Source organism: Oryza sativa, chromosome 5, assembly GCF_034140825.1.
Source record: "Oryza sativa Japonica Group chromosome 5, ASM3414082v1".
NCBI classification, from domain to species: domain Eukaryota; kingdom Viridiplantae; phylum Streptophyta; class Magnoliopsida; order Poales; family Poaceae; genus Oryza; species Oryza sativa.
This window is the reverse complement of record NC_089039.1, coordinates 11,122,470-11,139,132: the sequence shown is the minus strand read 5'-3', so window position 1 is coordinate 11,139,132 and position 16,663 is coordinate 11,122,470. Positions and strand designations below refer to the sequence as shown.

General features: G+C 44.7%; 1 protein-coding gene across 6 annotated transcripts; it reads right to left on the bottom strand.

Annotated features, from left to right (window-relative positions):
* Nucleotides 1-13,557: 13,557 nt before the first annotated feature.
* Nucleotides 13,558-16,245, bottom strand: LOC4338269 (uncharacterized). 6 transcript variants are annotated; one of them, XM_066311103.1, is made up of 5 exons: nucleotides 15,740-16,245; nucleotides 15,316-15,664; nucleotides 14,654-15,099; nucleotides 14,443-14,547; nucleotides 13,558-13,894 (listed from the first exon to the last, which is right to left on the bottom strand). In XM_066311103.1, the coding sequence occupies exons 1-4, from the start codon at nucleotides 16,172-16,174 to the stop codon at nucleotides 14,449-14,451; spliced, it is 1,329 nt and encodes a 442-aa protein (XP_066167200.1). In that variant the 5' UTR covers nucleotides 16,175-16,245; the 3' UTR covers nucleotides 13,558-13,894; nucleotides 14,443-14,448. The 6 variants fall into 6 exon arrangements, with proteins under 6 accessions (XP_066167200.1, XP_066167201.1, XP_015637854.1 ...); XM_066311104.1 differs by having other exon boundaries at nucleotides 15,490-15,664; XM_015782368.3 differs by having other exon boundaries at nucleotides 15,316-16,245.
* Between the last annotated feature and the right edge of the window lie 418 nt (nucleotides 16,246-16,663).

Here is a 16,663-nt window from a genome sequence, read left to right as displayed (position 1 = left end):
ATGTGGGTCCCTTTCGTATCACTGCTCGACGCGGAGAAGTCGCTTACCAGCTGGAGCTGCCCGCCTCCTTGGGCAACGTGCATGATGTGTTCCATGTGTCGCAACTCAAGAAATGTCTTCGAGTGCCATCCGAGCAGGCCGACTCAGAGCAAATCGAAGTTCGCGAAGATTTGACGTATGTGGAGAAGCCAGTGAAAATCCTGGACACCATGGAGCGCAGGACCAGGAACCGGGTAATCCGTTTTTGCAAGGTCCAGTGGAGCAACCACGCCGAAGAAGAAGCTACTTGGGAGCGTGAAGACGAGCTGAAGGCAGCCCATCCCGATCTCTTCGCCAGTTCTTCCGAATCTCGGGGTCGAGATTCCGTTTAAGGGGGGTAGGTTTGTCGCGTCCCAAATCGACTCTAAAATTCATCCTCGAAATTGTGCAAAGAATAATTAAAATTCATGTGAAAGCCTCCAACAATTAAAATGTGCAAAGATAAAAGTCAAATGAGGCTTGGAGGATTTTTGTATATTTCCTAAAAGCCTAAAATGCTTAAACAAATTTTAGTGGAATTTTCAGAGCACAAATAATAATTGAAAAGAAACAAACAAAGTTAAAAAGGTTTTATAAAAAGAAAACCCTAAAAGAAGTCCTCTTTCCCCCCCCCCCTTCCTTCTTGGGCCGGCTCGGCCCAGTCCCTCCCTCTCTCTCTCTCTTCCCCCGCGGCCCATCGGCCTCCCCGCGCGCGCGCGCCGCTGACAGGCGGGCCCGCCCGCCGCTCTCGCTGACGGGTGGGACCCACCTGTCATCGCCTTCCTCCCGCCGCGTCCTCCGCCGCGCCCGTGCCCTAGCGCCGCCGCCGCCGCGGATTGCGCCGCATCCCGCCGTCCCCGCGCGCATTAAAGAGAGGGGAATCATTCCCCGCGATCCCCTCTCCCGTTTCCCCCGATTTCCCCTCTCTCTCTCCCTCGGATCCGTCCGGATTCATCCCGTAATCCTCGCCGGCGACATCTATGGAGCCCGAGATCCCCGCGCCCGTTTCCTTCCTCTCCGGCCGCGTTCTCCCCCTCTCGGTGCTATATAATTGCTCCCCGAGCTCCGCTCTTCCGTTTCCGCCGCTCGCCGCTCGCTCTCGCCGTCGGCATCGTGCTCGCGCCGTGCTCCTCTCTCTCCGCCGTCGCCGCCGAGCTCCGTTCCGCCGCCGCCGCCGCTCCGGTCTTCCTCCTTACTCGGCGACACCTCCATCCGCTTCGCCGAGTGGTTGCCGACCCCGTCCGCCGCTCCGCTTCGCCCGCCGACCGCCGGAGCACCGTCGTCATCGTCATCCCGAGCCGCGCCGCCGCTTTCCTCCACTCCGGCCGCCGTTCTCGTCGTCGTCGTTGTCCCGGGGTGAGCCGAGGACCGCCGTTCGCCTTCCCCCTTCCCTCCTCTCTCTCGGGCGCCGCTCCGCCGCGCCGGTGGTCGCCGGCGGTGACCATCGGGGCGCGGGCGCGCCGCTCCCGTCGGCCGCGCCGGCGAGGCCGCCCTCCGGCGCGCCCTCGCGGCTGCCAAGTGGACCCGGCCGTCAGCCGCCCGCGCCCGCGGGTGCGGCTGACGCGCGGGACCCACGGCGCCGACCGCCGCCAGCCGCGTGCGCCCGGTCCACCGTGGACCGTGGGGCTGACGCGTGGGCCCCACTTCCCGTGGACCCGGTCCGCGCGCCCGCTCCCTCGGCTGACGCAATAAATAGGATTTTTAATTGAAAATTAAATGAAGAAATTCGCAAATATCCATTTAAAGAGCATATAAACTTCAAATGGCCATATCTTGGCCATTTGAACTCGGAATTGGACCGTTCAAGTCTCTAATTTTTCCTTAAGATGTAAAGAACCCATTTTTGTGCTTTGTTTCTGCTGTTATGTGGAGTTATTTAGTGTTAAAGCCTTTTTCTTTTCCGTTGGTCGTGTAGACGCTGCAGCTTCGGAAGATCCGCTCTTCGTGGAAGTCGAAGCCGTCGAGTGGGAAAACGAGCAAGGCAAGACACATCATCTTGATCATATTGAATCCCAGTTTATAAAATTATGTTGATTTAAATTATTGCATTATCGCTTTATTTAAATTCCCGCGTTATCACTGTTTTACTTAGCCATGCCTATTTACCTTTGTTATGACCATATTATTATTGTTATTGTTATTATTATTACCTTGTTCACCCTAGACAAACAAAACCTCAACTAGTGGACACTCTACTCATGGTATCCCTAGTATAATTTTAGGTAGATGCTTCGCAATCTAATTAGGTAACCTTAGGTGGTTTTACAACTATAGACTTTGGGAAATATTCATATCACTTGGACACTCTGGAATTGTTGGATTATTGTGGAATTGGCTTCACACCGCCCCCTCTATTCAAAACCCCCTAAAATGGTTTTAGGCTGGGCTCGGGGTGCATGGTTTTGATGGTAGCACCTCGGCCGTTTAAGGACCGGTCTTCGGGCCTCTGTTGCAAAGCACTACCGTACTTCCACATGTCTAATGGGTAAGGCTTAGTTTGTGACTCAGTCTAGTCATAAACAAAAGTACACGGATTGGAGATGGATGAAGTCGGGCGTCGATGGACATTCTCCAGGGCAAATGAAGGCTACACGAGCTGCGGCCCGGTAGTCGAGATGTCATACGGCAGAGGGTTGGTGCCCTGCTGCTAGGGGCTCAGTTCTGCCTGCCTGTCCCGGGTATCCCGGCCGTAGGTGGGATTGGGTCGGTACTCTTGTCTAAGGCTAGGATGGGTTGGAAACTATGTCACGTCTTCCGTCCGTATACCGTGGTGGTATGTGGCACGTGGTTACACGTGAGGAAGATGTGTCTTGTGGGTAAAGATGTACACCTCTGATCAGAGTATAATCTATTCGAATAGCCGAGCCCTCGGTTATGGGCAAGCCGAGCAATGTACCCAAGTTAGCGTTTTAATTCTTAAAACCTGCTTAACAACTAAAATGCGGAATGGTTGGCCTGGGTTGGCTTAGGACGAGCTGGGACCCAGGGTCGGGTTGCCAGTTCGGTCTGAATCATCATAGGCCTTGGGTTAAGGCAGGTTCGTGTGGGTTCACGGCCTTGATTAATAACTTTGTAGCGTTCTAGGATCGCGTTTACAAAGTAGCTTTGAGCAACTAAATGTCTTTAAATGCTGTTTACTGCAACCCTAACCCTTTATATTATAATTCCCTTGTACTCCCTTGCATTTATTCTGCATTTGTGGGTGTGTCTTGTTGAGTACGGTGGTTGTACTCAGTCTTGCTTAATTTTCCCAAGCCCAGATGAGGAGTTCCTGGAAGATGAAGGCTTTGGTGTCTAGCTCGTGCCTGCCGTCAAGCGCCTGTGGTCGTCGCCCTAGTCTTCCGCTGTTTTTCGTTGTCTTTGAGTGTGCTGGGCCTTCGTTGCCCATGTAATAAGTTAACTATTTACGCTTCCGCTTGTTAAACTCTGATTTGTATCAACTTTTGGTGTACCTTGCCTCCTGGGACAAGGATTAATGCACGCACGTCAGGAAAGCCCGTTGGGTTATTTCCGGTCGTGACACTATATCACTTCCAAAATGTGAATCAAAATATTTGAAGACGTTGATGACCAAAGTTTAAGCACGTTGATTGCATGTATTTCCAAACATCACTATTTTTTACTGGACGGGTAGTTAATCTTCTTCAATGCGATAAGTAGCCTAATGCCACATGCGACAGCTAATACGCGCGCGCGCGTTGCCGGCGCGCGTTTTAGCCCATGAGGCCCATGCAAGCGCGCGCTTCTCTCTTTTTTCTTTTTTTGGACGCTGCTGTTTTTTTCTTCTTCTTCTATCTGTTGTTCCTGCCGTACGGATAGGATAATTAGTTTAAATTAGTTTCCAATTTTTACTAATGATTAGTTTACTAGTAATTTTTAAATCTTAACTTTAAAATTTTCATATTTGGATATGAAAATTTTCAAATCTCGAGTTGAAAATTTTCAAATCTTAAGTTGAAAGTTTTCAATATTTTCAAATCTGGACTTGAAAGTTTTCGAATCGAGTCGAAAGTTTTTAAATCTCGAGTTGAAAATGTTCAAATCTCAAGTTGAAAGTTTTCAAAATTTTCAAATCTTGACTTGAAAGTTTTTAAATACGAGTTGAAAGTTTTCCAATCTCAAGTTGAAAGTTTTCAAAATTTTCAAATCTGGACTTAAAGTTTTTGACTCTGAGTTGAAAGTTTTCAAATCTCGAGTTGAAAGTTTTCAAATCTGAGTTGAATGTTTTCAAAATTTGACTTCAAAATTTAAATATTAAATCGAAAGTTTCTAAATCTAACTTAAAATTTTTTTCAATCGGTTACTTAAAAAAAATCTTTCCTAATTACACTCATTAGTGTTAAGTATAGTTAGGCGGCTGGAAGGTGCGCGCTAGCGACGCGTAAGCGCCAGCTAGGAACCCCCAATGCCACCCAATACTCCAACAGCAACTACAGTGAACATAAAGGCCCAACAATTCGACTCTATAGCTAGCCAAATGGGCCGTGCTATGCTGGGCCAGCCTAGGCACGACCTTACTGTAGCCGGCCTAGGCACGGCACGGCACTCCGGCCTGTGGGTCAGCACCTTAACCCATAGGCCGGCACGACACGGCACGCCTATCAACAGGACGGCACGAGCACGGCCCAATTATTTTTCCTACAATTTTCTAATTTTCCCTTATATTTCTCATATTTTTATTTTCCCCATATTTTATTATATTTTTACCGTATATTTTCGGTCATATTTCCTATTTTTTCTAAATTTCCCTCACATTTGTCCTATCTTTATCCTTTTTTTTCCTTCATATTATATTTTCTGCCTTTTTTTCTTTTTCCCCTCAAATTTCAATTTTTTTCTTAGGCTGAGGCCTTGGCACGTAGGCCGTCACGGCACAGCCCGCTACAGTTGTCATGCCTAATGGGCCGTGCCACCAGCGGGCCTGTGCCGTGCTAGGCCGGCCGCCCATTTGGCCAGCTATGTTCGACTCCAACAAACACCACCGCTGGGAAGATTGTGGTTCCTAACTTTCACACAATAACCTAAGAGCGAGTACAACACAGCGATTAGCCGACAATAAGGTGGACACGTAGACTCGAAAGCTAGGTTGGAGGAGAGAGACGAGGAGAGAGAGGCCGAGCCAGCGACTAAATTATCGCCCGCTGCACACGCACTTCAAGAGTGTTAAAGCTTGCCTATCGACGGCTCGCAGCCGATGCCAGCGGCACCCCACGCGGTTTGTGGGCCTGTTCAACTGTCGATGTGGCACAACCCCTAGAGAAGTGGAAGTGTGGCCATTTTCAGAATTTCCAAAATATTTTCGGACTTTTTGAGATTTTTTTCGGAATTTTCGAAAAGCACAGAGTAAAACGACCATAACTTTTCGCTCGGGAGTCCGTTTTTTATGATTTTGGACTCTATAGAAAGCTCACTCAGAGGACTACCCAACTCAACAAAAAAACAAGGTATAAAACCAATCAAAGGATAGGTTAAATCTTGGGTTTCTCCCAAGGTAGCACTATGATAGGTCACTTTGAGCACCGAGACATACACAAACACATCGATGTTGCATCCCTCTTGATAGTACAACATTCCTATACTCAAATTTAAATAGGAAGAGGAATATAATAATAGGAATGACTTCTTTTCATCTTCCTTCCTTTATCTTAAGGGGCGCCAACACCAAAACCATTTCACCATATATTCTTCAAATTATTGATGCAGTTATTTGGAGCTTCAAATGGTCTTGCACGGTCCATCATGGCTGTTGTCGAAACAACAAGAGCTTCACGTCGAAGGACATGGTTCTCTCGGTGGAGTGATTTGAATAGTAAATAATGTATTAATTTATGAAAATTTTTGGGGATGCTCCCTTATATGTCCCTAGGGGCTATTTATATTCTTAGTACATACCCATACCCTCTATGGTTCAATATGTTCAGAGGAATTTACATGGATACCCTTATGATAGGACATTAAAAGGGGCATACAGTGTCCATTCTAACTATGGGCCCCTTGACGGGACCCTGGCCCGACCCATAAAAGGCGAATGGCCTTCATGGGCCGTGCTGCTAGGTGGGCTCCTTGGAGAAGCCGGTCTTCCATGGGGAGAACCCTTCCTGCTTCGACCAGAGGGGAGACTTGGCGGTGAGCCCTTCGGGCTTGGCGGCAAACCCTTCATGCTTCGACTTGAGGCTTCGCCTAGAGGGGAAACTTGGTGGTGAGCCCTCCGAGCTTGGTGGCGAACCCTCTTGACTTCGTCTTTTGGCTTCGCTTGAGATGAACCTCCTGGACTCAGTCGGCGTCTCGCTGATTTGATAGTTTTGGCAAGTTCAGCCGAGGGCCCTCGTGACATACCTCCAACAATGACAAAGCTGTCACCCGCCCTTTACCACTGGATTTGGTTCTTCGGCGCCAAGCCCATTGCTTGCCCTTCACCGCCGCATGGTCCATCGTGACCGAGCATCACTTGCCCTTCACCGTCTTGGCATAGTAGCCACTTTGTATCTTACATCTTCAATATCTTCACTTTGTCATCATTGGTATCTTTAGGTGTAATGATATCACTTGAGCATCAACACCTTTACAATCCTTGGGATCTAATTATCTCATTCAACTCAATGAAATTATTAGTCCTAATGATCCGGTTGTTAACCTCCACATGTTGACCAACCGATCGTGTATATTAAATGATATGAACAAGTGATGAGTATTAATTAATACCAAGTGTCATATACTTAAATGTAAAGATCCCAATTAAACGAAAGTGAATAACATGGATCAAGTACATTCATAACTAAGGTATAGGATTTGCTCCCCTAAATATATGCATACGGAATATTTGTGTGAAGCAAGAGTATGCATAAATAGAGATGAAACATTGGAAGCTTATCCTATAAAAAATAGAAGGCATTTATCAAATATAGATATTAAAATAAATGCATACCTTCATCATCTCCACGTTCTCAATGTAAATAAACTAAATAAGAGATAAGACTCAAACAAAACATTAGACTCACATGCATATGTCAATCACATGGAATATTCTATATAACTATATCAATATGTGCATGGAGAGAAAGAGTGATACATATAGCTTGATCTCCATGCAATCCTTGTTATTTAGATCCACCATCAATGAACGTTTCTATCTCAACTCATATGAAGTCTAGGAATCACCTCTCACAAATTCCACTTTCATATTCACACGAGGCAAGGCAAATAAATGCTCATATAACATTAGTTTCATAATTGGATTTATCATTAATCACCAAAACCAAATTAATGGCACTTGAACTTTCATCGGGCCGTAGCTGTGGCGAAGTGTTGCACTGTTGTGGGGAGGCGAGGTGACCTTGCGCCGTTGCGGCTGTTGGGATACGCGTAGGCTACAATAGCATAAATCAAAATTTTCTATCGCGTAAACCAGGAACCATGCAAGTATTAGATCATAGATCGTTACCACTCGACGCACTGCGCAGCGGAAGAAGACGCTGAGAAGTCGAAGGAACTCTCGCGAAGTAGCGCGCGTCGATGTAGAGGAAGTAGTCGATCGCACCGGCTCGACCTTCTCCTCCTCGTGCGTTCTCCTCGCTGTACTCCTATGCCGATCAGCACCGCAAACCAGCAGAGCCTTTACTGGTATCCACACGTACAGGGACGGAACGCCACGCACAGATGTGCTAGCACCCGCGCGCGGCTAGGGTTTTGCTCGGGGAGGGAAGTGACGGCTAGGGTTTCTCACGTGATGCAATGCCTCCGCCTGTCACACCCCTCACGAATATATAGGATCCATCACTCGGGCCTCCAAGGCCCGTAGGACTCCTATTCGGATCCTTATCCACATTAAGCTCATATTGGATCTCTATCCAATTCCCTTATTCCGGCCCATTAAGCGTGCAACCCTGTAGGTTCATATATACTCGGCTGTAACCCGAAAACTCATTTTCGGTCCACGCGTCAACAGCGGCCCCTAGCAGAACGTATTGACCCACCGGGCATACATAAAGATCAGATCGGCTGAACCTCTAGTGTATACTTGTATGAACCCTTTTGCCTCATGATATCGATTAAGCTCAAGGCTAGATATGTGCCATCCTCTAATAGCTCAATCATTCACTCGAACCTGTTGATAGATTATATAACTTATGATTGACTCCTCAATCACCTTTGGCATGGTCATGCATTTCCATAATCTACAACATCGAGGGGCCCAGAGATATCTCTCTATAGGATGGGCAAATCCCATCTTGATTATTCATATCCCACTACATGTTTCATAACATACCCGAAAACTACTTTTATAACTACCCAATTACGGAGTAGCGTTTAGCAGTCCCTAAGTAAGCTACTACACATGTTGGGAACCATGATAATCTCAGGTCTAAGGATTCAACACCAACACTAAATGAGATAACTGATGACACAACACATATGGCTCTTGCAGTGTCTCATGTTGGGTCTATCCAACAACATGTTCACTAACATGTGTCCACATTATTAATTTGGTATCTCTATACCATGATCCATGAGACATGATCATCAATTAATACATGTGTTGATCATCTAAACATATTTGTTCCACATATGATATTTGATCAGGGATCCTTTAGAAATAGCAACACATAACATAAAAAGTCTTATGAAAGAATCACATATTCATTAACCAATAATGAGTTTATCTATTTCAAGGAACAAAATCGGAAAAATATGTAAACATAGTATGTGATACAATCATCTCTATGATTGCCTCTAGGGCATATCACTAACAGCGGCAGCATAATGCAGAAGACCGCCGGTAGCAGCTTCCATGGCATGAGCACTGAGAGCTACAATAGAGAGCAATTAGCCGACAACAAGGTGGACACGTAGACTAAGGTCCCCTTTGATTTATAGGAAAAGTGTAGAAAATTTGAAGGATTTCAATCCTATGGAAAAAATTCCTATAAAAGCCTTTGAAACAAAGGATTGAATCCTATACTATCCTTTAAAATTCCTATGAAATGGCTAATCCTATAGTGATTTTAGAGGAAAGTTAGCAAGAGGTCTAACCTCTTGAAAAAATTCCTTTGAGTCTATCTATCTCATCCGATTCCTACGTTTTTTCTGTGGTCCAATCAAACGGTCATTCCTGTTTTTTACTGTATTTTCCAATCCTCTGTTTTACCCCTGCATTCATGTCAGAATCCTACGTTTTTCCTATTCCTCCGTTTTTCCATTCCTGCTATTCAAATGGGCCCTAAAAAGCCAGACTAGAAGAGAGAGGGTCATATTCCTTCGTTTTTCCATTCCTGCTATTCAAATGGGCCCTAAAAAGCCAGACTGGAAGAGAGAGGGTGAGCCAGTGACTAAATTGTCGCCCGCTGCACGCGCGCTCCAAGAGCGTTGAAGCTTGCCTATCGACGGCTCGCAGCCAATGCCAGCGGCACCCCACGCGGTTTGTTGGGCCGTTCAACTGATGCGGCGTGGCCATCTCAAAACGGGGATGTCGAGCAAGAATCAGGACGGAAGAAGCGGTAGAGAGAAGAACTAACCAGGAGGAAAGAGGAACCGATGCTCTTGAGCTTTGGCGAACAGTGGCAATGGTGCGGCGGCCATTTTATTTGGCAGCACCCGATTCAATCTACTAATCTAATAATTAATAATAATCCGTACTAGAGATGTACTATGAATGAAGTAATGAAAGTGATCCTAACCTTTTTGAAACAGCACGTAAAATCAGTTGACACTTTGACACCTATTGATTGCAAAGAGGAAAAAGTACACAGAAGGTTCCCCAACTTGTGATGGAGTTACAAAATCGTCCTCCAACCATAAACCAGATATTCAGCGTCTCTTAACTAATAAAAACCGGTTACAATAGGTCCTTCGGTGGTTTTGACACCAGTTTTGTCCTACGTGACGGCTGATTTAGCATGGGACCCACGTGGGTCCTACATGTCAGGCTGAGTCCGCTGAGTCATCTATCTTCCCCTTCTTCTCTTCCTTGGTTCCTCCTCTCTCTCTGCGCCTGTAGGTCGGTCGGCGGAGCGAGGGGGGAAAGGAGGAGCGCGGCGCCGCAATGGCGGCCGCCGGCGGCGGCCACAGTGGGGATGCCCGACGGTAGCCCGGCGGAGCTCCACGACGCGGGCGTGCAGCGACCTTGCGCAGGCGTCGACAGGGAGGCGCGGGCGTGTGCAGGCGTCGCGGGCAGCTGGAAGGCGCGAACAACGCGGGCATCGACGGGGCGAGGCGGGAGAGGAGGAGGACGGCGGCGCGACGGCGGCCGGCGGTGGGCGGTGGGCGGTGGGCACGGAGGTCAAGCTCCCAGCCCTCAACCGAGCTCGAGCAGAAGGGAGGTGGTGCTCACCGACGCTAGTTCATGGTGCTGCTCGTTTTCTCAGCTCGATACTCTCCCGCTCGTCAAGCTCCACCACTTGACCGAACAAATCGCGGCCACGCTGACTCAAAACAGAGCGAGCAGAAAACCATGGGAGGAGGGAAAATAGCTAACAAACTAACAGAAAGTAAATAAGAGTATAAGATCAAATCCCAACTGACAGAAGTTCATTTATTTAACACATACCACCTTCCCCGGCACCACGGCAGCATCATGATGGGCCAGATCACCCCACGGCGATGGCGGCAGCGCCGCTTTCCGCCGCTGACATTCCAATGGACGGTGCACCCCATCGAGCTGTGGAGCTGGTTCGGCGTCTCCGGCGGTGAGCAGCTGAGCTTGGCGTCCGCTACACCAAGGTCAAGCTGGTCGGCGAGTTCCTCCAGCGAAGCGGTTCAACTACGGCATTGTCATCGCCAATTCGCTGCTGAGCTATCCGAGGAAATCCGGCGACGCCGTCAACGAGATGACGAGCCTGTCCAACCTCACCGAGGAGCTCACGCTCTACGTCCCCACCGTTCCGGAGCCATTCCCACGTGGACGGTTCGGGTGGCCATTCCTTCAGCTCAAGATGTTCTCGCTTGGATCACTTGTCGGTCGAGCCTCGCCAGCGTCGTTTCTAGGGACGCCAGTTGCAGAAGGACGCAGTGGCTGATGAACCCGCAGCGGCGCTGCTGACCGTCTTCATGGGCGCCTGGGCGGTGACATCGTCACCGGCCACTCGTCGGTGGATGCGGCGCCAGAGCTGGAGCTGCTCCCGTCGACGGAGTCTGTGAACACCGTCTCGCTCGGCGCCTCCCTCACATTCCGTCCTGCTGCCGTCACGTCTCCATAAAGCCATCGCCGCCCCGTCGAGCGAGCGCGCGGCGGGCGAAGCAGGCAGGGGCGGCGGGCGAGCGCGGTGGTGGCAGGCGAGCGCGGTGGTGGCGGGTGAGCGTGGCGGCGGCTGCTGCTGGATTGATGGATTCTATCCGACTCAAGCGTCCATCAATTTAGCGTTTTTCTAATAGTATTTTCAAAGCGATTTGTTTTTTTAATAGACGGTGTTTTTTTCTTGCGAGGTTTACGTTTTTCTGCCAGTTTTTTTCCTCGCAAGTTTTTTTAAAAAAATCGACGATGGAAATAACTTTTCTCACATGTTTTTTTATTTTTTATGGAAGATGGAAAACCTTTTTAGAGTGTTTTTTTCGCTTTTTTCTCACTTTTTTCTCACGCGTTTTTTTGAACCGTTTTTATTTTCTCATGCATTTTCTCTTTTTAAATAGTTAGATTAGATTAGAAATAGAGAAGAGATATATACTGAGACTTTGTTTCACCCATTCTATTTTTTTCTCGCGTTCATTTTTTAATTTATACGAACCAGCTTTTTATTTTTTACAAACCATTTTTTTTGCCACTTTCTTAGAGAGTCGGACGAACTTTTTTAGATGTTTTTTTCAGATTTTTTTCGCCTTTATAGGAATCAGACTTTTTTTTTCGTTTTGAAAGGAATTGGATCTAGCTTTTTTTCACCACTTTTTGTTTGCCTTTATAGGAATAGGATTTTTTTGGTTCGGATCTATGGTTTTTTTGCCACTTAGGGAAACAGACTTTTGTTGTTGTTGTTGGTTTTCTTTTTTCCTTTATTTTTTTTGCGGCTTTTCTTTTTCTTTTGATGCACCTTTCTGCCTTTGTTATCTCCCTTTTATTATTTTTTTTAAAAAACGACCTCAAATACCTTATTGCAAGATTATAGGGACTTAAATATAAATATAAAAATTACAGGGACTCAAATGCAAAAGTACATACCCAAAAATTAAAACATATAAAAATATTATGCTCTTAACATGTAGGTTATGTTTTTGCAAACAGATCTCCAATCCTCCTAGAGGAGAGGTGCCTTTTATTTTTCGTTTTTAAGGAGGAATCGGATATAGAGTTGGATTTTTTTCGTTTAGAGATAGAGAATCGGATTGATTCTTTTTTTTTTTAATTTTTTTCCGTCCTTCTTTTTACCCAGAGTCGGATTCGTTTTTCTTGATGGACAGATCCGGTTTTTTTTTCCCTTTTCTTTCACCCCTTTTTTTTTTGGGATCGGATAGGTTTAGGTTTTTTTTTCACCCGGTTTTTTCTGGATCCGATAGATTTGGTTTTTTCGCCCGGTTTTTCGTTTTTTCGCCCTTTTAATCGGACAGGTTTGGTTTTTTTTCCTTTTTTTTCCGCCTGGTTTTTTTTACGGACATATTTGGTTTTTCGGTCCAGTTTTTTTGACGGACGATGGAAGCACCTCTTATTTTTTAAGTAGTAGGGATATAATTGTTGTTGTTAATTTGTTTTACAGATATTTTTTCTAGATCGGATATATTTGGTTTTTTCGCCCGGTTTTTCGTTTTTTCGCCCTTTTTTATTGGACAGGTTTGGTTTTTTTCCTTTTTTTTTCCACGCGGTTTTTTTTACGGACATATTTGGTATATTTGGTTTTTATCGTCCAGTTTTTTTTATGGATGATGGAAGCACCTCTTATTTTTTATTTTAAGTAGTAGAGATATGATTGTTGTTGTTAATTTGCTTTACAGATATAGGGTTAGGATTAATCACTTCGGGGAATATTTCTACTGACACATACGATGCAATGCTACTATTAATTGTTGCATACTTGCATTCTACAGTTTTTCTCATTTTATTCTTTTGACTTTACCACATGCCAATAAACGATAAGTGAAGTTTTACTGTGGTTATTAAATTATTCATCTCCAGAACAAGTTGCCTATGTTGTTAGACTAAGATAGAATAATCATTTTCTTACAGCGAAACAGCCGTCGATTAATATTGATCTGGCAGGTTTCCTAGTTCTTGTTAAAAAGAAAAACAAAGTTCATTTTACTCGCCAGGAACTATTTCAGACACATCAACCCCTAAATTAGTTGTTTTTGCTAATTTTACACTCCCAACTACTAAAAAAATTTTACTTTACTCCCTGACGCTATTTCTCTCTCTTTTTTTTGGGTAGAATGGTATATGCATTGTAACTTACATCTCAACATTTTTTTAAATTCTTCTTGTTTTTTAAATAATTCAGGGGGGTTAAGTGATCCAGTAAATTAGTTTGGGATAGAAAATGCCTTATTTTTTCTTGTTAAAAATACGTAGGCTTTAATGTAGCAGGCAGATTTCTGTACATCCAGACAACTGTAGAAGACATATTTCTCAAAGCATATAGTATACACTATACAACAAGTCAACAAGCATTTCCAGTTCCATTTCCCTTTCAAAATCAATTACAGTAAGTTGAAGCTTTCTTTCTTGAGAAAGAATAGCACTCAGCTTTTAAAGAAAAAGCCAATGAACCACAACATGTCAAAAACTAATCAGGCAATCTAACAAAAAAATATATACATCCAACAAAACAAACAGCCTCACTATAAACAATTCAATACCTCAATCCAAACTGTCAAATACTTCTTCATTGTCAACACAGGATTAGGATGAGCATCTAAAGTTTTCTGTTGTCCCAAAGTTCCACCCATGACCTGCCAACATCTGCATACAACAGAAAATGTGTCATGTCCAAATACTGCGAAGAGAGTTGACGATAATAAAATTACAGATCATTCTTTGTAATCAAGCAATCATCTAAGAACTATGTCGGGGTTGGGTGAGAAAAGGAAATGATACTTGCAGGATGGCAAAATTCCAGTAAAATTGGTATATTTCGTTTTAAGTGAGATAGGCTGGTGGTCCACACGAGTAACGCCAGTCTCTTGGGGAAAAAAAGGGAAATAAAAAACCCAAATCATATAGAGAGGAAAAAAAATACCATTATACCCCAATAAATCAACAATTTAGTTTTTTTACTGTAGTATCATACTTAGTAAAAACCACCGAAGAAAAATCTCTCTTGTGTTAGACAATATTGACAAGAAAATAAATAAGTAACAATTGTGCGAACCCACGGTGCAGCAGATGATGATCAACAAAATAATTGGCCATGCAGCTGGATTCCTTTTGTTTTGTTTTAAAAGGAGTACCCTCAGTTCAAAATTCAAACGATGTCACGGTGTGAAAATTGGAATGAACTATCTTCTCACCTCAATTCAATCTTTACATCCAGCAAACACATCAATAACTCCACATAAATTCCACCATGATGCTGGGGACCTAACAAGTGGCATTCCGTTTCCATGTGGAGCTCCCTTTCAAATTCATTTGAAACATACAATAGCAGTAAAATTCAGAAATATATAACAAGCTAACAGCCACAATTTTCAGAAATTAAGCGAAACTTCCTTTTGTACTCACCTCTGAAATACAATTAGCATTACTTTTGTTGTCTTTATCTTCAACGTCTTCACAAATTGAACTCCCCAATGAAGCAACATCATCAATGTTATCTCCATTTGCTAAACAAACAGGCAACACCTGTATAGTCTGATGCTTATCAGCAGAACCACAATTTGTAGATGCGATACTTGATGCCTCCTCTATGTTGTTGTCAGTATGATCCTCACATTTGTCATCTTCAATACCGATATTATAATGGGATGCTACGCTGGGATAGGCCACTGTTCCATTTTTATCTTCACAAACAGAATCAAAAGGAAATCCTGATGTTCCATTCTCATTAGGAGAACTAAATTCACCTGAACTGCTGACAGTTTGCTTTCCACTGAGGAACAAAACTTCAGGTGGCTTGTTGTCGTCAGAAACAACCACCTTATGTATTTCTTGCTGCTGGTAAAAAATATCTGCAACGTTATCAAGCAATCCTGATAAATTATTTGGATCCTTTTGTTCTGAAATATCCTCCCTATATTCAGAGTCATCATTGGCTAAATCATCTACAAAGGTCAAGACTACTGTATCACCAAGTACCACCTCTTTTGTTTCATGCTTGTCAACAAAATCATAATTTTCAAATAAATGGTAAGCTGGAGCCTCCTTATCAGAAGAAAATTCCTCACCACATTTGCAATGATTGTCCATGATACCACGATGAGATGAACTATCTAGCAATACTGCTTTATTTTGATTGTTTACATCAAGAAAATCCGTGGCCAACCCTACCACTTCATTGTTGTCAGAGAAATCATGAAATTCAGATGAAAAAGTTGACAGTACAGTTGGAGATGAATCACCTGATTTGATGATATCTCCACTTTTAGTTTCTTCCTCAAACCAATCAACTGACATATCTCGTGGCTGACGCTTTTGTGACAAACCATCAGAACAGACAATAGCAGCTCCCGATTCCCTTCTTTTTATCTCAAAGACAGTCACCTCTTTGATGAGTTTTTCATCATCAGTATGCATCTTACAGTTCAGGCAACCATCAGATGACACCATACTAGGCAAGTTTTGAGAATCATCAGAATTAACATGTAGTACCTCTTCTATCTCAAACCTTCTAGCACAATCTTCAGACGAAATCTTCAGAGTTTTCTTCTCTGCCTTTCCTTCTTCTGCAACGCCTTCTCCAAGGCGTTTATCAGCATCGCTGCCATGATCGTTGCTACTCCTCTCGAAGGTCTCACCGTTGATGTCTTTGTTCCACAGGGAGCGAATAAAATACAGCAAGGTGAACCAGAGAAACAAGACGAGGAAGGCAAGCACAGCCAAGAACAGCACAGGAGGAACCAGCACGCAAGCTGACAGCAGCGAGAAAAAACGAGGCAGCAAATTGGGAACAAACGAGGAGGCGCAGACCCGGCGAGGAAGATGGTAGTGGACATGGAAATGGCGGCCGCCGCAGTCGCCGCCGCCGCCGCCGCCTTTCTTCCCTCTCTGCCTCCTGCCACAGCTCAGAGCCAGAGCCATGGCCATCTCCAAGAGCAGGACATGGAGCAGAAAAGCAGCAAGAACACAAGGGAGAAGATCCTGTCAATGCGTGGCCTAGTTTTCCTCCTCCGTTTTCTTGCCTTTTGTGCCGTCTCCAAAGGCGAAAAATAATTCGAACTTGGTGAAAGGCGACGGCTTTTTCCTTTTTGGGGGTTTGATTATGCAATGCGTCTGAAATTCGTGCACTGTTTGGGTCCCGCCAAGAAGAGTTCAAGCTCAAATCTCGAGCAATGGCTTGTGAGTGGATCGTGGGTCAGGGTCATTTGTGTTGCTGATTGAGATGGGCTAAATAAAGTTGGGTCTTGGATGGTTATCGACAGCAAGTGTGTTCAGAAAGAAAGGAGGGTGTGGTTACTGAATTGACGTTGTCGCGAGATAATCTGATCCAGCGGATTATAGGGGGTAGTTTTTCCATCTTAAGCCAAAAGCAGAAATAAATTAAAAAAGTATAATCCTGCTCTGGTCATATTAGTG